This window comes from Sesamum indicum, linkage group LG11 (assembly GCF_000512975.1).
Source record: "Sesamum indicum cultivar Zhongzhi No. 13 linkage group LG11, S_indicum_v1.0, whole genome shotgun sequence".
Taxonomy (NCBI): Eukaryota; Viridiplantae; Streptophyta; class Magnoliopsida; order Lamiales; family Pedaliaceae; genus Sesamum; species Sesamum indicum.
In genome coordinates, this window is record NC_026155.1 from 8,753,640 (window position 1) to 8,777,723 (window position 24,084).

Below are 24,084 nucleotides of genomic sequence, written 5' to 3' on the forward strand. Positions count from 1 at the left end.
ACTCCTAATTGGATAGCCTGCTAGCTTAATTAGCGACGATTTTTAATGATCGTCGGATCTCAAAATGGCCAGCGCAACTCAACCCAGAATTGAATTAAATCAACAAAAAAATGGGCTGGAGGTGGTCCTGAGCCGGGCTGCTGAGCCTTATTTTAATATAAAAATAATGTATGCCATGTGCACCTTGAGCCGAATCCCTCGCCTACACTCCTTTATACTTCTCACGCCACAACATACATTGCCGTTGAACCCCATTATACAGGGCACTCACTAATCCAACTTTAGGATGGTGGAATTGTTAGTAAAATAAGTGTTGAATGTATTTTTGATCGTGTTTTGGCACTTTAATAATTTTATTATTTATTTTTTCAGAATTACAAAATAGCTTTTATAACTTCTTTATATTTTGCGATTTTGATCCTTCTCGACACCAAATTTTTAAAAGTTTCTTAAAATAGAAAAACTAAAATATTAACTTTTTGTCTTATAAAAGGAAAAGCGTAATCTCCTGGTTGATTAATTATAGGTCACATTCTTTAGATTGAAGAAGTAAAGGTGCTATCATGAGAAACGCCAATCAGCTCAGATTTGACATGTTGCATCCAGTCAACGATCAAAGTCGTCTAATTAGAAAAATGAATGTGAGGGGCCAAATTGAAATTAATGGGCAAGAGAGCAGCTGCAATAAATGGAAATATTGTTCCCCAGTCGCCTGCTGGAATGGTTGGTTCTGAGGGAATTAAGGAAATGTCTTCATCTCAATTTATAAACTCTTTTCAACATTTTAAAAAGAGGATAATTATATTTACATTCTTAGTTGGGGTTTATTTGTATAAATTATCTATATCTTTCGTATAATTATAAAGGTCATTCTTAACAGTAAAAAAGTAGGGATAATTTGTATCATGATGTTGACGTTATTAGGGGTCTATATGTAATTTTTTCAAAAAATAAGAGTGATTTGTGTAAATGATATTCGACGTTTCTCATGGGTGCATGTGTAATTACTCAAAAAGCAGAAATAGTTTGTGTAAATAAACTATAAGTTAAGGAATGTAAACGTAATTTATCCCCTAAAAAGTATTTCAGAGTGGGAAAATGTTGTGTATTTGAGAAATCTTTTAGGAAACAAATGTTGTAATTGGCATTTTAATGTTGTTAATTTGTAACAACAATGTGTCTAAAATATGGATGCCAGTGTATGGGTGAATCCATAGATTTGATTGAGTAGAAAAAGAGGTAGTGATGTTGCCCCGCAAAGGAAATATGATGGGAGAATTTTGCGCCTTGATGTGTATATAAATAGATGGTGGGATGAGAGTGTTTCACACTCATTTCTTATCCCACATAAGAAGTTTATTGAATAAATAAATTGGTTTTTTTGGGTTTAAGGTTCAAGATATATTTGAAATGTTATGAAGATTGGAGCGAACATAAAGTTGTTTCACATATGCATAGGCATGAGCTAATATCTTACAATAAATATATATATAAAAAGTTGTTGAATTTCACACTTCAGATAACAAAACTTGAAATGAGAAACATCTTCAGAAATCTCCTCTCTTTTTTCTCGATTTTTCTTTAAAAACCCAAGATTTGTTCTTCATTCTTTCTTAAAGGCGACTGAGTATTGTTCGAAGTATTTTTTGGTATAGTACTTTACTGAAAGAACAGAACTATCTTATCCTAAAAGAAATTACATAGTACCCGTTGCACTTATATATGGAGCATATAATTTTTTCAAGGCAAACAAAAGAAAGTCTGTGATTTGATTCGTAATTTGCTTTAGACCGAGAGTTGTTACGACACAACTCTGTTGTAAGTTTCTCATAAAATTTTATTATAACAACATATCTAATTGATCTTCCGTTTGTTCCAATGCGTTTATTTCGAAATTGGTTTTCAAAACTATTATTATCAAATTTGATTGATTTTCAAAACTGTACTACGATTAATTGAATTTTAACTAACAATAAACTTAGGAGCTTGTACATATGTATTTTTTTTAGAAAAAGAGTAAATTACAATGGTTCCCTTAGTGATTTTTAGAAGACGCACCAGAGACTAGAATTATTAACTTAATGTATTGCTAATAATAATTAAATATTTTTCACTTTTTGTTATTAATATCATCTATTTCCTTCATTGCAATACATGTGAATTATTGTTGGCTCTGATTTTATATAAATACTAAAATTTTGTCATAAAAAGGGCTTTCGCTGGAGAGCCGAGATATTAGGGTTATAAGTTATACAAACTCCTCATCTATCTCTCAGATGAAAAGGCTTGGGCTAGACTCATGGATTCTTTCCCACATATGGTGTTAATAATGTGGTGTAAGCTCATATTAGGAAAAAAGGTAATTTTAGCTTTATAACTTATGGAGAGTGGCATTTTTTATCGTGCACGAATTAATTACCTAAATTTAGTAATGTAATTTTAAAATTTTTGGTAATCTTAGTCCTTTTTGGCAAATTTGATTGAAAGATTGCATGTGACTTGCACATGATCAAATTAAATTATATATTTAGTCTTGTATCTTAGGAGGGGTTGTCATTTTTAGTCATGTAACTTAGTGTTAGCATTTTTGTCCTGTACGAAATTAATTTATAGGACTAAAAGTGCAACTTAATTGGGTCATGCGCAAGTCACATACAGTTTCAGATCAAATTGACCGAAAAAGGACTAAAATTATAAAATTACAGGACTAAATTGTAAAAAATTCAATTCGTATAGGACTAAAAATGTCTATTCTCCTGAGTTATACAAGATTAAAACTGTAATTTTTTCCTCATGTTAGAGGTGTTATCTAGTAGAAGTTAAAGCGTGAGACCGAAAGTGATAATGACCATGTCCAGTGAGATCGAAAATGTATTTTTTTGTTAATGAATTATAAAAAAAAAAACAATTAAAAGGAATAGAAAAAAGAAAATTAATTTAAAATAATTTCAAAATCTCAATATTATTTTATCAATTTGAATAAAAAAAAAGATAAGGAGTAAAATATTATAATGAATAAAAAAATAAAATAAGTACAAATAAAAATAAAATAATTGATTTCAATTAAATCATAAATATAACAACATTATCATTGACCATGAAAGAATTAAAAAACTTTTATCACGTGAAGAAATCTTAAAGATGGAACTTTAAATGTACAAATAAAAGAATGAATTAAAAAAATAACTCAACTATCAAAACAATAAATATTTATTATGTATTTCTCTAAAAAAACCTTAATGCATTAATAAAAAGGGTTAACAAGATAAAAGAAGACACAAAAAAAAAATTATAATAATAAAAAAGATAAAATGTGAAAAAAGTCTAAAAAAAAAGATAAAGCGTGAAAAAAGTCTAAAATACAAAATAGATTAAAACGTAAGTAGATAATAATTGTTAAATTTTTAAATAAAAAATAATTAAAAAAAAAGATCGTATTGATATGCTATAAGTTTAAACAAAACATATTTTTTTATTTTTTTTTTCCAAATGTTAAAATTTTAAATCGAGTCCAATGGGTATGAACTAATGTGTACGTGCCTTCCACATGTGCAAATTGGATCCTTCTATTTTAAAGAATGTTTTGTTCTTTTATCCACTTTCAACGTACACTATGCTGCCTGAATTGTTAATTTCAATTAATATAAGTTATATATTACCAATTTTAGATACATAACGGGCCGTTTATTTTACTGAATTGGTCCTGACGTTATTAGATATCAGGGTTCGTTCAATAAAATCCTTCATTTACTTTAACGATTGGCGATTCGGCATTTATCTGTTTGACCTGCAAAATTTTAAGATTATCCCATACTATTGATCAGATTGGGGGCCGTGATTCACTTATCCCACGTGTCCCATTTTTAGCTTCTCAGCCTTTTTTGCATTTTTATCCCTGCCTTTTGACAAAATTATATATATTAATTAATACAAATTATTTCTGTATTTTATTAAGAATTAATCAACATATTTATATTTTTTTGATAATTTCTAATTTTAACTCTTTTGCATTCTAGTTTTGATAATTTAGCTTATTGATGATGATAAACTTAAAAAAGAATAAAATATATATATATATATTTATATATATATTCTTTTTGGAATGAATAACTAAATTCCAACCCTACCAAATAGGTCGTAAAGTGCAATTTTTACTTTCTATAACCTAAATGATTGTGAATGCAAATTATCAAAAAGTTCAAAGGAGGCAAATTTTAAATTGTGCAGCGAATTTTGCAACAGAAGTTGTCGCAAAAATTGAAAAAAAATAAATAAAAAATTCAATGCAAGATCCATCCCAAAACTATCAAAATCCATCTTAAATACTTCCGTCCCAAAATTTCCTACTGGATCTCACGCAAAATTTGTCCTATCTTTTGGGTGTTTGGCAGTCTCAAAATTTTGGACGATTTTGAGATAGGTATCCGTCGCAAAGCTGTTGCAATTTTTTTCCTTTTCTTTTTGTAAGCAAATTTTGTTTCAAAAGTCATTGTAAATTTATTCCAAATTTAATTCAACTATTATCTGTCTATTAGACAATATTTGTGACGGTCAAGTATATAACTTTTTAATCAATGCAAATTTGGAATGAATATATTTCACCCGTCCCAAATTTTTTCCGACACCATTGATATTAATGGAGTTTACCCATCGCAAAATCCATCCCAAAAATCAACACCTAGTTGCAATTTTGCATCTTTATTCCAAAAATTCATCCAAAAAGATAGTTCTTTTTCTTTTTAGTCGAACTATACAAATTCTCCATCCCACATCGGTTGAGGGAGGAGTTCTATGAGTATACAATGTTATTTCTCTTTAATAATCGATTTTCTAAACACAAGGAGGACGAATGACACAAATAATATGAATCATTATATGCTAATATATGTGGCACCCCTCAAATGTGTCTATATAACTAAATTTAAAATTTTTAAAAACTATTATTGTTTTAAAAATGTATTATTTATATAAATTAAATATTAAAACCATAAAAAATTATGAGAAAATATTGAAAAGAAAATGATAGTTGAAAAAGGGACGTGGAAGGTAAAAAGGGAGGAAATGGAAAATTCAGAAAAGAGAGGAAAAAAGAAAGTTGAGAAGTGAGAAAAAAAAAAAGGAACAAAATATTAAAAAAATGAAAAATTGACAGATCATAATATTAAGAATCCAAATAGAGCGTTCTTCAATTATATAAAAATATAGATAATATTTGTGGAAAAAAAAAGAAAAAAGAAAATAGACAAGGACCACCTTGACTCAATTCAAAACAATGGACTTTGACCATTACTTTTCTCCCCCTTCCCTTCATAATCCTACCCCCAAACCCTTTCCACCCCCACCCACCTCACCTTTCTCAGCAATACTTTTCATGCTCTGATGTCTTTGCTGAATAATCCCTCATCTCCACCTTTACCCTACTTTTCAACACCCATCTTCACACCTCCACCCCCTACCATTTATTAAGGAAACTCTCTTACTTCTTGCATATATAGCATCACAACCCTTCTTTCCCACCTACTACTACCACTACTAATCATCATATACTTTTCAATCTTCCTTATGATCAGATATCAGCTATAAATGAGTTCTCGTGGTTGGATTATTCTTGATGCATATATATCTATATATAGCTAGTAGACATGGATTGGTTGCATAACCAAGACGACGATGTCTTGGCATCATCATCGGCATCATGACCGCGATTTTTTCCGTCTGCTATTCATAGAAGCTGCAGTCAGCTGCTATAGCTAGTTCTCATGGACTCCATATTTCTCCTTGGTGAAGGAGAACGTGCCGCTTTTCTCCAGCAAATGATGCAGTCTTTTGGTTGTGCTTACATTTGCCTTTGGTCTTACTTACCCCCTCCATCCAAGTTAGATAACTCACCCTCTTCTTTTCTTTAATCTCTGATACTGTAATTTATATAAGAATACAACATATTGCAACCCCTGATCATGAATTTCTTATACATATTGCAGCTGCTTGCTAGCTTTGGATGGAGTCTATCAGGAAGTAAGCGATCAGCCGAGCTCGTCGGCTGGAAGCCTTGCCAGGCGTCTTTTCGGTGTGTATCGAGAATCAGTGATCTTTATTGATTCTGGGTAGGTATATGTGAAGTAATGTTTTAAGTGTAATACATTGTGGTTTTCCAAATTGAAGTGTATGTTTTTTTGTTTAAAAATTACTTTTAGGCAAATCCCCGGTTTTGCTTTCAAGAACCATCTTTCTTACATGGAGTTGAAGTTGCATGATCTTCAGCGGATGGCTTCCAGTGAAGCTCAGCTGCATTTCTACCAAGTAATTAGTCCTTTTTCTATGTGTTTTTCACCAATTCTTGGAGATTGTAACTGATCTTAGCCATTGTGTTTTTCTATTACAGGAAGCTGGGATTAAGGTTTGCATATAACCCTTTATTCAGAAACAAGTCGTTCTTTATCTGTTTGATTTTATTCAGCATTGTAAATTTATTTCAGTGTCTTTCGTTTCGGTGCAGACGGTCGTGTTTATGGGTTGTGCCACGGGGGAGATTGAGCTAGGCATGTGCAATGATCCTCAGGTTAGTTTTGTTATACATACTGCAAAATTTTTGTACATTTCATAAGAAATAAAGCAATATTAGAGGACTTCATCATTCGTCATGAATTAAAGTTGTGGGACGAGAGTTGGAGAACCAGTCTTTGATACTCGTTCTCCGCAAAAGGAAATTAAATATTAGTAATCCCAATATATATATGTTGCTTGAGATTTTCAGGTAGACCTGCAAATTGAGATGAAAAATTTGTTCCCGGCCGACTTCTCTCGACAGGCCATGTCTAGCGAGCAGCCTCCTCCCACCGATCCGAACCAGCCTCCATCTTCATCTTCGTCGTCACTAAGGTCGTTATCAGTCGACAGCACCGAGTACTCGCCTCTATTGTTCAACATTCCTACTTCTTCCTTCATTCAAGAACCTTCAAAGGAAGCCCTCAACATTGGACAAACCCTTCTCGAGGAGACGCTAAGATCACTTCCAATATCGGCACCATTGATCACCACTAGCCCTGATCATCACCAAGCAGCCATACAAGCCCTAAGCCAAATCCGAAACGTTCAATTCCCAACAATAGAGAGTGAAGATTCTGCAATGACAAAAGCCATTCTTGCTGTCTTATCTTCCCCTTCCAGTACTTCCTCATCTTGTCATCAGCAAATTGCACCAAACTTGCCGCCAATCAGCCATAGCCCAACCGCATTCAGGAGTTATCAGTCAGCAGCGTTAACGCCCGTTGCAGCCAGAAGTAGTCGGAAGCACAGCATGTTTAGAAGAGCTGTTTTGTTCTTCAGAAACTTGAACTTGAGGAGAAGACAGGAACTACAAATACAAGGAAACCGGCCCACGACAACACAGCTGCACCACATGATCTCGGAAAGAAGACGACGAGAAAAGCTAAACGAAAGCTTTCAAATCCTAAGATCATTACTCCCTCCAGGATCAAAGGTATGTAGGCTATATGTACTCAAAATTGCTCAATTAATTAATATTCGAATTTCAAGATCGGGTTTTTCTCTACATATGCAGAAGGATAAGGCTTCTGTACTTAGCAGCACAACTGAGTACCTGAGTTCATTGAAATCTCAAGTGGAAGAACTAAGCAAGAGAAATCAGATGCTGGAATCGCAGCTCTCGGTCCAAAGATCGGTCGAAGCTAGCAATCAAGCTCAAGTGGAGGGCTCTTCTTCATCAGTGGAAAGGGTGAACGTGGAGATCAACCAGGTTTCATCATCAGCATCGGAAGCAAGATTCTTGGATTTGAGGGTGACAGTAAGAGGAGAAAGTAGCATGTTGGATTTGGTCATTCGGGTATTGGAGTTCTTGAAACAAGAAAGGAATGTGATTTTGATGTCTTTAGAATCCAATACCAGGATGTTAGAATCAATCCCAGTGCATGGGATAATGCTGAGACTGAAAATTGAGGTATGGATTCTCATGACTTCAATTAAATCTTATATTTTTGTTAAGTAAAATTCGATAATCCCATGATATAATTTGCTTAATTAATTATAATTAATGTATTCTAATTCATACTCTTTAGCTAAATGTGGCATTAATTAATAAGCAGTTCTTTTGATGCATTAATATAATTAGGTTAATTTTAATTCATCAAACCTGGGGGTAATTATCTTGTTCTTTCTTCCTATATCTAAGTACTGTATTAGGACAAGCATGTTTCCATGCATGTACTTATATATATTTCTGAGGTTACATCTAAATTGTTCATTCATTATATTTCACTTAAACTATACACGTCACACATATAAAATACGAGAAAATACAATTCTAGTCTTGTAATTTAGGGGATGACTTGTTTATCATACACGAACTGATTTTCGCAATTTAGTCCTACAATTTTATAATTTTAATAGTTTTAGTCATTTTTTGCCGAAAAAATACATGTGGCTTGCACATGATCCAGAATATTACAATTTTTATACATAATTTAGGAATTAATCAGTTACTTTTTATACAATTTTTATTTTGCTATCATTAATACCTGTATATATTCTTCTAGCATGACATGGAAATTACAAGCTTAATTTGGGAAAAGGGTATTAGGAAATTACCAAGAAGTTGTAATTGATCACATGTTGAACTACTTTTTAAGTATGATTGTTGTTGTGGAATAACGTTAATTGGTGTAAGAAAGCAAAGGTTGATTCTTGTTTGATTTTGTTTGTCCGCAGGGAGATGAATTTGACGAGTCTGCTTTCCAGGAAGCAGTGAGAAGAGTTGTTGATGACCTACCACATTGACAGTAACCATGCATATGGCCCATATATACATATATATATGGCTGCCCTTTCATTTGATTTTCTCTCCCACCTAAATTATAATTTCCACAATTTTGTAGCCATTTCAAAAGAAAATTCGTGGCTAAAAATATAGTTTATAACTAGGATTTCTTTTTTTAATTTTGATTTTCATCTGACAGTAGCCAAAAATTATATTTTTAGTCCGACAAAATAGGAATTCAACACTTTTAGTCATCTACTTTGCGGGATTTTCAAAATAAACCCAAAATCGAGAAAACTCAACACATTTAATCCTCTACTTTACAGGATTTTCGAAATGGTCCCACAATTGAGAAAATTCAATACATTTAGTCCTCTACTTTACAGGATTTATGGGACTAAACGTGTCAAGTTTTTTCAATTCTCAGACTATTTTGAAAATCCCAAAAGGTACAGGTCTAAATATGTCGAATTTTTTTAATTTTGTGATCATTTTGAAAATCTCATAAAATAGAGGACACAAAGTATTGAAAATCTCATGAAATAGATAAATATAATAAATTTCTTTAGATTATTTGAAAGTTGTACGTAGTCTGCAGTGGAAGTGTATTTTCGGCCATAAAATTTAGTTAGGGTGAGTTGTGTTTGAATAATAGTGTATACATATACATACACATATATGTGTTATAGTTATTCATTTGTTGCCGATCTTGACTCATAATATTTTTGTGTAGACCAATTTTGGGATCAAATCAAATGAAAGCAATAGCATCCAATATAGATTGTTGATTGATGTATTAAATCATGGTCAATGTCTGAAACTCTTCTATATATATACTTTTCCACAAATTAAAAATAAAGAAAAACTCCACCTAATCAAATGTTGCTTTCATCAGCATGGCCCATGCAAATAAAGAAATAATTAAGGGTAAATTATGTATGTCGAGCTATTTAAATTTAAAATAATTATAAATATTTTTTTATTATTTGAAAGATTACCGATATTCCCTAATAATAGCGTCCGACAATCAATTAACCATTTTTGTTAGCTTTTATTGTGATTTTTTTCAAGAATTTTAAACATGAACTATAATTTTACATATTTTTAGAAAAATAATAACATCCACCCAACACGATCAGATTCAAACATAATTCTTTTTTTAATAATTTATTGAGAAAATTAAATTTCAGCAAGGATAAAATTGACATTTTCACTTCGTTGATTCATAATTATGTTACATATTAGAGGGTATCGGTAGATCTTTTAAACAACGAGAGGGTACTTATAGTTATATCAAACATCAGTATAATTTACCCAATAATTAATTACACAAGAATGTTTAAGAATTCCTTTTTTTTTTTTTTTTCTTTCAGATCATCTCTAATGGTTCTAGAACATATATATTAATTTCACATAGTCTTTGTTTGAGTCCTTTTTCTTGCGAATTTCAGTATTTTTATGAGAGTGTTAATTATATTTCTTGGGAAGAATTCAAAGCTATGCTGAGGCGATGGTTTTGACTTATAATACAGAAGACTTAGTTCAATTAAGTAACCCAATGTTTAAGAGAATGACCAGAACTTGGTTTCTGAATGTATCCTCCGTTCAATCTTCTAGACGTCATTATGGTCATTTAATTTTTAGACTGTTTAACCTTGATTTTTAATATGTAATTTCATTATTAAATGCTACTTACTAATTTATACATATATATATAATCTATAATTAATGCACCGTCACTTTAAAAAATTATCCCATGGGATATTCGACAATATAATATTTAACAATTGCTAATTGTCACCTACACTAATATAAAAAGAAAAGCCCTTCCACTTCCACGCTCACAAATGACGGTTAATGATACTGTCATATCAATTTTTTAAGTAAAAAATGTCCTTCATGATAAAATAACTAACTTATTTAACTTTTTAAAACTTACATTAATTGATAAATTATTATTTTTTAATTTTTTTTATTAATGTAATGTACTGGTTTATATATTTTACTCTTATTTATGATATATTTTAAAGCGTGAAAGATTTATTATATGCACATAGGAATGACGTGCCATAACAGTTAATGATTAAAAAAAATAGTTGTAGTAAATAATTATTAACTACAGTTATGCAACATTATTGCCCATGGTTGTTGTAAGTGTGGCTAAAATACTTACCATGGTAAGAGTCATGACAAATATTGTTGTTATAGTAAATAAGTTTAGTTTTTGTATTGGTTTTATCTAACCATGATTTATAGTAGTTATTTACCGCGATTTTTAGTTCATAGCCATTAAAATATAAAATATTACACATTCGATCTCATAGGTTGGGGGTCGACACATTTAATCTCACTCTTTCTAAGATTGCATATTTAGTGGGATTTTTTTGACAAATTTGGTCCCAAATTATATTTTTTGTCAAAAAACTAACGACACATGCACGTTAAAAGGACTCTTTGGAGGGAAATGTGGGACTAAATGTGTAATCTCAAAAAAATATGGGATTAAATGTGTCGATCCTTCTAAGTTATGGGACCAAATGTGTAATACCGATCCGTGCATGCCGATAACTAGTATTGAGCACATCAAGAAACTGTCAATCGTTTGGATATTTATCAAGTGAATGTAAAAAATGTTTGTTTCCCAAAATCGAGTATTATCTTAATATAATTCTATTTAAATTAAATATATATACTAGCCGTTATGACAGGTTGTTTCTGCGTGCATATAATAAATAATATATATACTTTAAAATATAAATAAGAATGAAGTATACAAACCAATACCTTACATTTAAAAAAGAAAGAAAGACATAAAGAAAGAAAGAAAGAAAAATAGACTAATTTAGCAATATTATAAACACAAAAATTTGGTATCGTTGTTTTACAAATTATCATTTGTGAGTGAAATTTTCATATTAGTATAGATATATAGATTAAAAGGAAGAATTTGAGTGGGGTGGTTGAAAATACATAAAGACATTTTTGGTAATTTAAAAAATTAGTATCGCGGTATAAATAACCGCTATTTATGAGTGAAAATGGGATTTTCTTTTTCATGTATTAGTTGTTGTCGTACGTCGTTTCTATGTGCATAAAAATAAATAATTTTTTACACTATAAAGTATATAATAAATAAGAGTAAAATATATAAAGCAGTACATTATATTAATACAAAAAGAGAGGAAGAAAGAAATAATGTTTCATCAATTAATATAAATTTTGAAAAGTTGAATAAGTGAGTTATTTTATCATGAAGGGCATTTTTGACTTCACAAAAATATTAATGAAGTACAAAAGAATTAATGTGGTGGTGTCATTAACCGTCGTTTGTGAGTATGGAGGGATTTTTCTTTTTATATTAGTATAGATTTATAGTATTAGCCGTTCTGGCATGTCTTCATGCGTGCATCTAGTAAATAATCTTTCATGCTTAAAAATATATGATAAATAAAAGCAAAATATAAGAAAAACAGTACATTACATTAATAAAAAGAAATAAAGAAAAAAAATATTTTTAGGATAGTTTTTGTGGGTTCAAGTTGGTACACACCATACCCAATTTGCTACCTGACATTTTTTTTAATGAAATTTATCTTTACCCATTTTTTTCAATTTTTATAAGAATCAATTATAGATCATTTTTTAAAAATAATATATTACTTTTTTATATAAATTAGGTTAGAGATATTTAATATTTAAGTAAAATTCAATATAAAAAGGGGAGGTTTTTATCAAATATTGAAACATCAAAGAAAGTGAATGCAAAAAAATCAAAAACTGTGGAAGGAGGATGCAGATAATTCTTTTTATTTACTCTTAGAAGTAAGGGTAAATTATAATGCGCTTTTTTAAAGTTTGGTATAATTATAAATACTTTTTGTTAAAAATTATCAATATTTCTTGATTTTAACGCTCGTCTAACAATTAGCCCAATCCATTAGTTTATGTTAGATTTTCATCCACTTTTTATGGTGAATTTATCAAAATGTCTTTATGGATTATGAATTATAATTTTACTTATTCAAAAATTATTTGAAAATTTTTCTGTATTAAGTATATTATATTTTTATAATTTTTAAATTTTTTTTATCCGCATCGTCAATTTTTTTTTAAAAAATACAATAAGGGAAAATTGAAAATTCTAGATCTCCAACCAAAAATTATATATTTTCATCAAATATCAGTAATATTTATAATTTTTCTAACAATGAAGATGTATTAGTAATTATGTCAAATTCCATACGAATTTGTTGTAATTATAAATAATTCATAATTGGCATACGGTGTGTTTTATTGTCCGCGAAACCAATAAATTCTCCAGAGTTGGGAATTTCAGAACCCTTAACCGCCCGCCTTCCTGCTCAACACCAGAGCTCGAACGCCAACGGTACCGTTTTAATGGACGACTCGTCGCAACTGCAAACCTTAACCCGGAATCCATCAGAAGCCACATTTTCTTTCCCTCCGCACCGCCGCCGGCCACTCCGCAGCCGTACTTACTGCACTCTTATCGAAATTCTCTCTCACTGCCGTACCAACTTCCACCAGCATCAAACACAAGGTATTACAGAAAACTCGTTTTTGGTTTGCGGGTCTTAGTTTATTTGTTCATATCCATTTGTTATAATTCGATAGATAGAAGTTGAAGTTAGAAGAGCAGTAGTCTAAATGTGATTCTCATGTCGGCTTTTCTCGTTTCAATGGAGTGGAGATTGTGATAAATAAGAATTTGCTTGGCTTGCTGAATGAAATAAATTTAGTTGCTACGGTTTTGTGATTTTCTGATTTTTGTGAATTTTTGTTATTCACCTATATATTAAAGTAAGGTTTGTGATTTATCTGTGCATAACTGGACTTGTAATGCTGCATTAACTTTTTAACGGTGTGATTAAATTTTTTGGCCTTTGGTGAAGTTGATACTGGTGATGTGGAATCAAGACGAGTAAGTGAAGAAAACAGATCAATAGCCTGTCAAGAGGTGAATCCAATTGATGTGTTAGTCCTGATTCCTAGTAGCGAGGAGTCCAAGGATCCATTAGCTCAAGGAGCTTCTGTTGGTAAGAATAAAGAACATGTTGGTTTTAAGGATGGAGGCTTTGATGGTAAACAAGAAGCACTACCAGATTTGGATCACACAAGATTGATAACAGATTGCGTGCAAGAAGTCATTCCGGAAAATAGAAATAACATGGGGGACTTCGTGGTGGTTGAAAACCAGACAAGTGATTCTGCTATTTGGACCACCGAGGATCAAGATAATGGGAACAGTTTTCGCGATATTGTCACATTGGAACAGCTTGAAGTGGACCAGGACTTCTCTATTCAGGATTTTTCTGAAGTTCTTGATGGTTGCTTTGGCATGGATATGGCCATTGAATCATCAAAAGTGGGAGAGGACCACCAAGAGAATGTTACTATGGAGGAGAACATAAGTAAAGAAGCTGAGCATGATTTGAAGCTAAAGGAGATGGAACTGGAGAATCTCATATATAATTCAGGTGTGGTGGAGTCGCCTTGTCATATAAATGATGATGCAGAGATTGAAGAAGGGGAGATCTCTGGGGAGGCTGGTATTGCTGATGCATCACTAGATGCCTTATCCGAAAATGCAGTATCACTGGGAGAGAGAACTACAGAAATGGTCCATGGTTCTAAGGATTCTTTTGATAAAGAAGAATTCATTTGTAATTATGGAGATAGAAAGCGTGGGCGGCACGAAATGTCTGATCCCTTACTCGTCAACTTAGTGAGTAGTGACAGTAATTGTAGGGAGGTGGAAAGCAGAACAAGTGCTGGGAAGATGCAGGATTGTCATTCTCAGAGTGTCTTTAATGATAATAATATGAAGACTCAAAGAAGTGGTTCTGTAACACCTTCTGAAAATCCAACTCCATGTGGCAGAAATGTAGAAGAGAATGCTGCTGAAAATCGAACATCTGCTGCCACTGAAAAGGTATAAATGTGTGTATGACTATTCTTTATTTGTGGGCTATTATAAAACCATTGTCATTGCAACAGGATTATGTCTGCGCTCATCACAAGCTGCATCATAGTTAGGTTAATATTGCTTTTGATCTCATTGCTAAATAATTGGTATTATATAATTTTGATCTCTTTTCTTTGCCATGAATAGTATACCAAAATCATTTGAATTTTGTTGAATCCTTATGTATGTGTCTAAATCTACTTAGTGTTGAAATTCATGACCTCTAGTTAGTCCGATTATAAGAAATGCATCATTTTGGGAATTTGAACATTTATGTATTTTCAGATGATTAAGTTCTGGATGTGATTTCCCTCCTTGCTGCAGTTGAAATTTAAATTTCGAGCAAATTTTGTTTTTCATCAATTCTTTTCTTCTCTTATGAGTAAAAAGATTGTTCCAGAAATTTTGACCTTTTAGATCCAACAGTTTTGATTTGACATCCAGAAATGTGAAGGGCATGTTTCTTTCTTTTGGCGTGGGGAGGGGCGGGGGGCAAAATGGCTGGCGGTAGTATTCAATTAAATTTGTTTGGTCTTTGTAAAGGCACCTGTACCTGATATCATATGTACCATAATGTTCCCAGTGGCGGCGTGGCCATAAGCATGGCAGGAGCTAAGGAAAAAGATAATTGATGCACTTTTCTTCAACTTTTTTGGATGTCAAATATAATAAGCTATTTTTAGTTGAAATATGCTTGTTTTCGAGTAATTAAAGTATTCTAAGATTTGGAGTTTACGAACTCTACTTTTACCAGAGTTTCAAAGTATATGCTGCCTTCATAACTAGTAGAACCTGATGCCACACTTTATGCAGGACGGCAGTGCCAGCAAAAAGAAAAGGAAGCATGGTCCTTTGACCAAGGAAAGAAGAGCTAAGAAAAAGGTAATGTTGCAAAAATCTACTGGAGGAGTAAATTTTATCTTATATGATCTCTTTTATTATCGATTAAGTTAACTATGAGTGTTGGTGTTATACTTTTCCACTGGCGTGTCTTTATTAGAGAAGATAATTTGTTATATTGCATATATTATATCTATCATCTGTGGTTTCTCTAACTTCATTTTGGTTACTCAATGTTATTTTGCAGAAAAAAGAAAGAATTAAACGAGCAGAAAAGAACAGAAAACTTGGTGTCAAAAGATTAAAGCTGCAACCAGTTTTGAAGCCAAAGACAAAAGCTTATTGCCGCCACTATCTACAGGGGAGATGCCATGAGGTTGTGTGAGATCTTGAACTATGATATTATCCGTTTTACTATGTTTGCTTCATGTGTTAGTTGCTTTGATGCAATCTTCTATTGTTCCCCATACGAAGAAATGAGAATCACACACGCATAGTGCTGGAAACCGATCTTACATTTATTTTTGTTTATACAGGGTGATAAGTGCAAATTCTCCCATGATACAGTTCCCTTGACAAAGTCTAAGGTATGCTTAAGCAAGTTCTACATTATTGCTAACATATATATTTCGAAGTAAGGCATGCAAATTTGTTTTTGATTGTCTTTACATCATTTTAGTGCATATCAACTCTGTCTTTTCAAGTCAGCTTTTTTAGTTATGTGGATACCATTTGCCTCAATGATTCCCTTTAAGTTTAAGAGGAATTCAAATATTCAATGATGAAATAAGACAGTAAAGGCGCTCTACTTAATTGCACCAGCCTTAATCCTTTGAACAAGTTCATATACAAGATCCCCTTCTCAAATACACTCAAAGTTTAATGGAAGAAACATTATTATAGATCACATACATACAGAATGCTCCTGCAAGTTGTTTATTTCAAGATATATCCTTCTTGCTGTATGGACTAACTGACTTCATTGTTTGGACATACATGACACCAATCCTACTTTTCTCTTGTATGATAGGGATTGTTTCTAATGCAATTAACTTTTTGCCTACTATATTGACCATCATACTAAGAAATTCATAAAATACACTCTAACTGTGCTTTGGAAGTGGGACTTTCATTCTTTCTCTTGCATCAGAGAAACTATTAAAGCACTTTAATATCATGAAGAGAATTTTGATTGGTGGTCTGTTGGGGCTATTGTTGTTTTTCTTGAACTGAAGCACTTCACTGCTATTTAAAAGAATGCATTTTATGTGACTCAAATGACATCTATCCATCAACTAATACTGATTTATTTTCTATATACCCTCTCCTGGGGGCCAAACCCCCCCCCCCAGAAAGAGAAAAAAGAGGAGGGGTAGCACTACTCATGGGTGGAGCGAAAAGGGTTTGGAAGGAAAGAGATCCAGGCTATTTTTTTTATCATACCGATCGTCTTTTACTTATCAAATTGATACTTGTTATCGTTCATTTTACTCTCTATGCAGAGAAAGAATGTCATTTTAAATTTTTATGCTAGATGCTCCCATCATGCCATTCTACATAACAGTTTGTGGTATCCTTCCTAATTTATACTGTTGCTTAGGAATATACATGTGACTCTAAAACTTATTGAACAAATAAAATTGGAACCCTGATGGTCTTTTTGTCAATTTTTGCATGATTTAGAATTTGGTACTTCTCATGGGTAGCCTCATCTAAATTATGTTGATTCGAGGATTCATGGTTTACAGCTTTGGTAACTGCTTATCTAATTGTTTTGTAGCCATGCGGTCATTTTGCTCGTCACTCTTGCATGAAAGGAGATGACTGTCCATTTGACCATCAACTCTCTAAGTACCCATGCAACAATTATGCTTCTAATGGTTTCTGCAGTAGAGGCTCTGACTGTTTGTTTTCACATGAGGTAATGTTTTGTTCTATGATTTCTAACTGTTGAAAAGTATTGTCACCTGCTACAATCTTTATAGTTCGTACACAATATGGTAACTGAATTGTGCTCATCATTCTTTTAATATTCAGATTCCGGCCAAACAGAGTTTCTCTATGGCACCTAATGTATCAAAATCTGAGTTGACATCTGCACATCATATAGTGCCTGACAAGGGAGGATCAGTTGCAATATCAAAGATGACCAAGCCTGAAGTTAAGTTCCCATCCCCACTGAATAATTCAAACTCTAGCAAGCATACAGATACCTCTGGTCAGAAGATTGATGCCAAATTCTGCTCTGTTGAGGACTCCTCTGGTAAGAGTGCAGAACTGCTCGCACCAAAACCTGTTCCAAGGCCTGCTGGGCAGGCACCCAAAGGAGTTAGCTTCCTTTTGAATGGGGGGATGCGACTTGGTGACACCAGTAAGCACAAACAGGATGGATCCTGTGTAAAAAGAAGTGATGGCGTGGATGCTGCTTCTAATACAATTCTTAAAGTGCCAGGTAGCTTTAACAAGACGAATGAGATTTTTGAGGGGTTAGCTCCACGGAAACCACGGGGAATAAATTTTCTCTCCTTTGCCCAACCTCGCGCTGATGATTCCAGTAGTAAGGCACTCCCTGACTTTATTGCGAATCGTAAAAATGAAACTGGAAAATCTGTCATAGATGATATGGTTAAAGATAAACTGACCTGGTCATTGCCAGCGAGTGTCCGAACTCTTAAAGTCAATCAGCAGATGAACCAAAATGCTAACAGTCTAGCACGGGGGCTGCCTGAAGAGATTAATGGTACTCCTCTTGGTGTTCATTTTGACACTGCATTTTCATTGGTTAAAGAGGGACCAAGTACACCAAGTATGATTCAGGACTCGACTAAAAAGCGTTTCCTTTCCTTTGGTGGGTCGTGGGATCGATCAACAGGTGGGGAGAATGTAGATTTATTTAGCCCTTTCAAGACATCGCTCTTGGCAAATTCACCAAGCTCGGTGCAGAAAGCTGTTCAATCGACATTGGCATTTGCAGCTAAGTTTGATCCTGATGTTAAAATTGGATCTTCCCTTCATCAACAGGGAAGGTAGAAATTCTCAGGTTGGTTAGTACAGCATGGAGAATTTAGGTTTTCTTATGTGGCGAACTCTGGAGTATCAAATTTTGAAGATTGGAAACAATGTCCATGTTTCTTCTTCCAGTTAGGTTCTGGGATTACCCACTTGATAGATGTGTGGTACGTGCTGGACTTAAAAAGGATATCAGTTTTACAATCACTCCACGGTTTGATGATGGTATCGAATTTTTACAATCATCAGAATTGCAGCACAACTCTATGTTGCAACAGAGTTGGCCAAATAGTGCCAGCCACTTGCCTTATTGCCTCATTGCCTCTTGGGATTCCATGAATTGGATGCATGGAATGAAGCAGAGAAGAGGATCATAACTGTCCTCAATTCTGATAATCTCCGATCTTTTGTTTATCCCACATTTGAACTCTTGTAGTTGTACACTGATGATATAGGCAAACGTTGCATATTGATTGCAGACGAGGAGTTTGAATGACTTATAAGCCCTATGGCTTTTCTTCCCTAGCAAGGGTCTTTTCAGAACAAACCGTGAAGCTCTTAGAAACCTAGAGCAAACAATATCTCGTGTAATTGGACACCAATTGGTTCACATCATGAATTATTCTTATTCTTTACATAGTTGCAGGTGCTGTAGTGGCTTTGCTACACTTCTTGAGGCAATAAGGCAAGTGGAAATGTCTATCACTACACTAGCTGCAATGTCTATTCTTTAATTTCAAGATATTGAGAGAGATAGTTTAAAGAACTACAAAAAAACATTTACTTGCTACGTATTTTTGGAACAAAAATATTCGACTCAGTTTAAAATAGAATTTACTACGTCCTTGGGAGGGATGAGCAGCAAGCAAACAAGAATATCAAAATTTTATCACAATCTTTTTAAACGTTTTCGTTGGTGCACGTATTATAAAATCAATCTCAAGTTTTGTCCTAAAATTAGTTGGGGACCAATGGGTTGCAAATAATGCGTATATATAATTCCGTACAAGATTTAAGACGACCTTTTCAATATATTCGTATTGTACACAATTTGCAACGGCATTGGAAGTGTATGGCGGTGTATTTAGTAGCCTGGATTCCGTAGAAAAGTCACTGCAAAATTTTTCTTTATTTGCAATGAATTCTGGCACATTTCGGGACTCCTTTGCCACAATTTTTGGATAAATATATTGTATAGGTGAATTTTGTACTAACTTATTGCAAAATTCATCCCAGTATCGCCATTTTTTTTGGGAAAAAAGTGCACACTTAAAATATTTATGTGCGAATGAAAACTTGCAAAGTTTGGTACGAAATTAGGAACAGAAACATCCCTCCCAAATGGATATGATTTTGTCTCACGAGTTAAATTTTTAATTTGAGACAGATAAGAGACAACGTTTGAAATGAATTAGTTTAGTCGTCCCAAACTCCGTCACAAATTATTTTAGTCATTGAGATTGAACACTTGAAATATGATGAACGATAATCCACACAAATATATAAATAAGAATCATTAAATAGTGCATGCTTTGTATTTAAATGATAATAAATGAGGTATATGTATAGTGTTACATATAATTGCAGAAAAATAATGAGGATATGCTTCATTAAGTTATTTGGTGAATAATTATGAGAATTGAATTTTAAATAATATACTCTACTTTAATAATAATAAATAACCAATAACAATGACGACATGTTTTTATAATATAATTATATGGCAATTGGATTCTATTTTCTAATATATTTAAAGTACTTGTAATGAATATAGTGCAAATATAACATTTTATAACTATAAATATGTAATAATTGTTTTATATACTTCAATTTTGCATATTATATTTAATCACAAAATATAATATTTTTTCTGAAATTAAAAATTTCAAAATTTCATTCCAGAAGTAAATCTAAGCTTAATTGATCAAAGTAATCTCATCCAAAAATTACTTTGCCTGTCCTCCTCTTTCTCAAATCCGCCGCCCCAACCACCGTCCAACAGCAAAGTAAATTGGGCCTAAAAATCTTCAACTACCCTTCTGTATTTAAATTCTAAATGAATGGATAAATATTAACTTTAACCATTATTAATAGTAGGATATAATTATTTTAAGGAATTATTACACTTCCTTCCTAAGATTTGATTTAATTACACATAAATCTCTTGTAATTTGGAAAATTACATCTAACACCTTTGAAAGTTTCCTTTCATATAACAAATAAGTTCCTCATTAGTGAAAGTTCACTCAATTTGCCGATATTAACAAATAAACTTAAAAAAAATTGATATTTACCGTTGATTGGCTTATTATTAACTTATTGTAAGTCAAATAATTTTTCTAACTTTGAAAATATACCTTCTCAAATGCATTATCGTGTGGAGACGTATGAAGGTAATTTGATCATAAAAAAACTTGTTTGACCCATTATAAGTTAGTAATAAGTTAATTGAAAGTACATATAGATTTTTTTTGTAATTTTTTTTATTAATATTAGCAAATTTGATAAATTTTGACTAACAAATGAACTTATTTGTTAAATAAAAATAAAATTTAAAAATACTAAATATAATTTTTTAAATTACAAAAAATATACAGGCGATTAAATAAAATTTTAAGAGAGAAGAATGTAATTATACATATATTGTGGGTGGGAGAGAATTTATGGAAAGTTAAGGGAGTTGAAAATGAAATGGCAGACTTGACATTATTGGCAACTTTCACGCAACGCCGTACCTCTTTTCTCCGCCCTATGTTATTGTTTTGTCTTGTTTCTTTCAACAAACTTGTGATGCCTATCACTCCACTTGGATGTCCTATTGTCCCTTATCCATACCTCTAATCTCATATTTCTATTATTCACAATTAATCTCAATCCTACTTTTTTATATTATTTTGCTTTAGGGCTTGGATTTTAAATTAGGAGTTTCAAAGTTCGGATCTAGTTCTCGATAGATAGAGGGTTCAATTTTATATTTCGAACAGGGTATACAGTTCTTTCTTCATCCGTAAATTTGTTAATGATGATGATAAAATTACGTGTGTGTATATATATGTATCCTATAGAGGGAAACTGAGCTCCAGTTGGATGTATTAATTTTTATTTTTAAAATAGAAATTTAGAGAAAAATTTTCAAATAAGTTGGACGGTTTTTAAATTATTTGCAGCATAGAATTATAAAAAAGAAGTATAATGAAATTATTTATTCTAGACATTTTTATTTTTATTTTTTTGAGTTAGTCGATTTCAATTATTGATAATTTATATACATTAATTATAGAAAACTAATAAACAACTTGTAATATATCAATAATAAATTATTATTAAAATAGATTAATACCCACATATTAATGGAATCAGAACCATAACTTTAATTTTTTCAACTAAATTAAATCTCTGTGGAGTTAAAATCATTAATTTTAATTTCGTTGATGCAGACACAACATTAATATATTTATAGGTTAATTAATGGTTTGAGGCTATAAGTATTTATAGGTTTATCTATAACTTTGAAAAATATTTATTTTTAAAAGAATTAAGGGACTTTTTGCAAAAATTTCTATTTTTAAAAAAATAATTTTTATAGAAAAAATTGAAAGTTGTAGCAGAATCAAAAGTGGGTAGTGTTTGTAAAAAAAGTGAAAAGCAGATAAAAACTTGTAAAATAAATTTAATTCATAAAAAACTATTTTGTCCATTTGTGTTAAAAAGGTATTATCTTTTTGCTTATTATTTCAGAAAAAATCATAACATTTATTTCGATTAGTATTTTATATTTATATTTTTAAAAATATTACAAAAATATATTTTATTTAATAATAATCCCACTGAATAATATAATTATTCATTTATCATATACAATAGTTAAACTTGCATGATTACAAAAAATGATTAATTTATTAATTAATCAAATAATAATATGTCAAAAAATAATATAATTAGATGATATAACACATAAAATATAAAAAAACTTAAAATATTAAATTATTTAAAAATTCGAATATCAACTTTAAATATATAATTTTAAAAATAATAAAATTAAACTAAGATTATTATAATAAGAGTAAAGTGTAAAAAAATAAAATTAATTTATTTTATAAAAATGCCAAAGCAGCTAAAAACACCCCAAAATAATAAAAATTGAAATAATTATCAAATTGAATGAGATAATATTTAATTTTGGATGAGGTTAGTTCCCAATAAATATTATTTGAATAGTATAGAGAGAGAGAGGGAGACAGAGAGTTGAAGCACCGCTTTCTCTCTCATGCCCACTCTCACTCCACCTGTACCGCCACATTGCCACCGCTTGGTACAAATGTGCAGTACGTATACTGTATTCCCAACTCCAAGCACCGTTTCCCCTCGACAACTCCTCTTTCCTTACGTAACCTTTTGCCTTTTTTGTCATAAAATCTGCGTGCTATTCTCATCCCCAAAGAGAGTACTACTCTCAGAGCTAGTTAGAGTCTAGACCCTGAAGAAAATGGAGCTTGAAATGGTGAAAAATGAGCTGAAAATGGCGAGGGGTGGGGAGAATGGAGGGAAGGAAGATGAAGTTGTGGTCAGTGTCAAAGAGGAGCCCTTCTTGTTTCTTGATGAGCATGAGAATCTTGAGGTTGGTTTTAATGGCGGAGGTGGGGATGGATGGGCGGCGGAGCAGCACGCGAGGCCAATCGACGGGCTGAAAGAGATTGGGCCACCACCATTTCTGAAGAAGACGTTTGAGATGGTGGATGATCCCTATACAGACTCTATAATATCGTGGAGTCCGTCAAGAACCAGTTTCGTTGTTTGGGATCCTCACAAATTCTCCACGGATTTGCTGCCTAAACACTTCAAGCACAACAATTTCTCTAGCTTTGTTCGCCAGCTCAACACCTATGTGAGCATCTATCATTTACTTGTGTGTTTTTTGTTGTGAATTTTGGGAGTTTCTCACTGTTGGGAGATAGGGGGAAGCAATTTCCTGTTTGTGTTTTTATGTGGAAGAGTATTTGATGAGCATGATTCCTTTTCTTCAGTCCAAATTCACAGTTTTGAATTTTGATCCGAGTACATATGTTAAATATATTTCGTCTAGCTTTCTTGTATCTCCTATTGCATTTTTATTTGATGAGTTTTAGGGGATTTTTTGAAGGGGTTTGTTGATAGGAAATTTTGGGTGGTGTAGTGATTCAATTTATTGTTCTTGAGTTAAAAACTTTAATGCAACTTCGCTTTGCTTTCTTGTAAAACAAGGGTAGTTGTCTGGATTATGTATTGTTTCTGAATGTTTGAAGTTGATTGGGTTCGATCAGATATTGTGGGGGCAAATTTCAGAGCCTCGCTGTTTGATATCTCGGATTAGTTTGGTAGATGCTTCAGCCTTTTGAATTTTGGGATTTTTCTTTCGATTTCACTGTTTCCCCAATAAGATTAGAGTATGTTCAGTTGCTGTTTGTATTGTGGCTTGATTGTTTGTTTGTGAATTATT

The 24,084-nt window shown here is 32.2% G+C and overlaps 4 protein-coding genes across 4 annotated transcripts in view; all 4 read left to right on the plus strand.

Moving 5' to 3' along the window:
* Window positions 5,175–9,483, plus strand: LOC105173824 (putative transcription factor bHLH041). The gene is made up of 8 exons (XM_011095705.2): window positions 5,175–5,875; window positions 5,982–6,104; window positions 6,195–6,300; window positions 6,383–6,397; window positions 6,497–6,559; window positions 6,755–7,480; window positions 7,562–7,957; window positions 8,725–9,483. The coding sequence occupies exons 1-8, from the start codon at window positions 5,760–5,762 to the stop codon at window positions 8,791–8,793; spliced, it is 1,614 nt and encodes a 537-aa protein (XP_011094007.1). The 5' UTR covers window positions 5,175–5,759; the 3' UTR covers window positions 8,794–9,483.
* On the plus strand, window positions 13,081–18,955 carry LOC105173629. The gene is made up of 7 exons (XM_011095449.2): window positions 13,081–13,334; window positions 13,687–14,726; window positions 15,573–15,641; window positions 15,847–15,975; window positions 16,136–16,186; window positions 17,380–17,520; window positions 17,637–18,955. The coding sequence occupies exons 1-7, from the start codon at window positions 13,172–13,174 to the stop codon at window positions 18,627–18,629; spliced, it is 2,586 nt and encodes an 861-aa protein (XP_011093751.1). The 5' UTR covers window positions 13,081–13,171; the 3' UTR covers window positions 18,630–18,955.
* Window positions 22,837–24,077, plus strand: LOC105173630 (heat stress transcription factor A-2-like). Its single transcript, XM_020698073.1, has one exon. It carries the CDS (start codon window positions 23,095–23,097, stop codon window positions 23,530–23,532), a length of 438 nt encoding a protein of 145 aa, XP_020553732.1. The 5' UTR covers window positions 22,837–23,094; the 3' UTR covers window positions 23,533–24,077.
* LOC110011282 (heat shock factor protein HSF30-like) overlaps window positions 23,881–24,084 on the plus strand; it is a 1,428-nt gene continuing 1,224 nt past the window's right edge. The window contains exon 1 of the mRNA XM_020698062.1: window positions 23,881–23,898. Coding sequence (XP_020553721.1) covers window positions 23,881–23,898 — 18 coding nt within the window. The remainder of the gene's footprint in view (window positions 23,899–24,084) is intronic.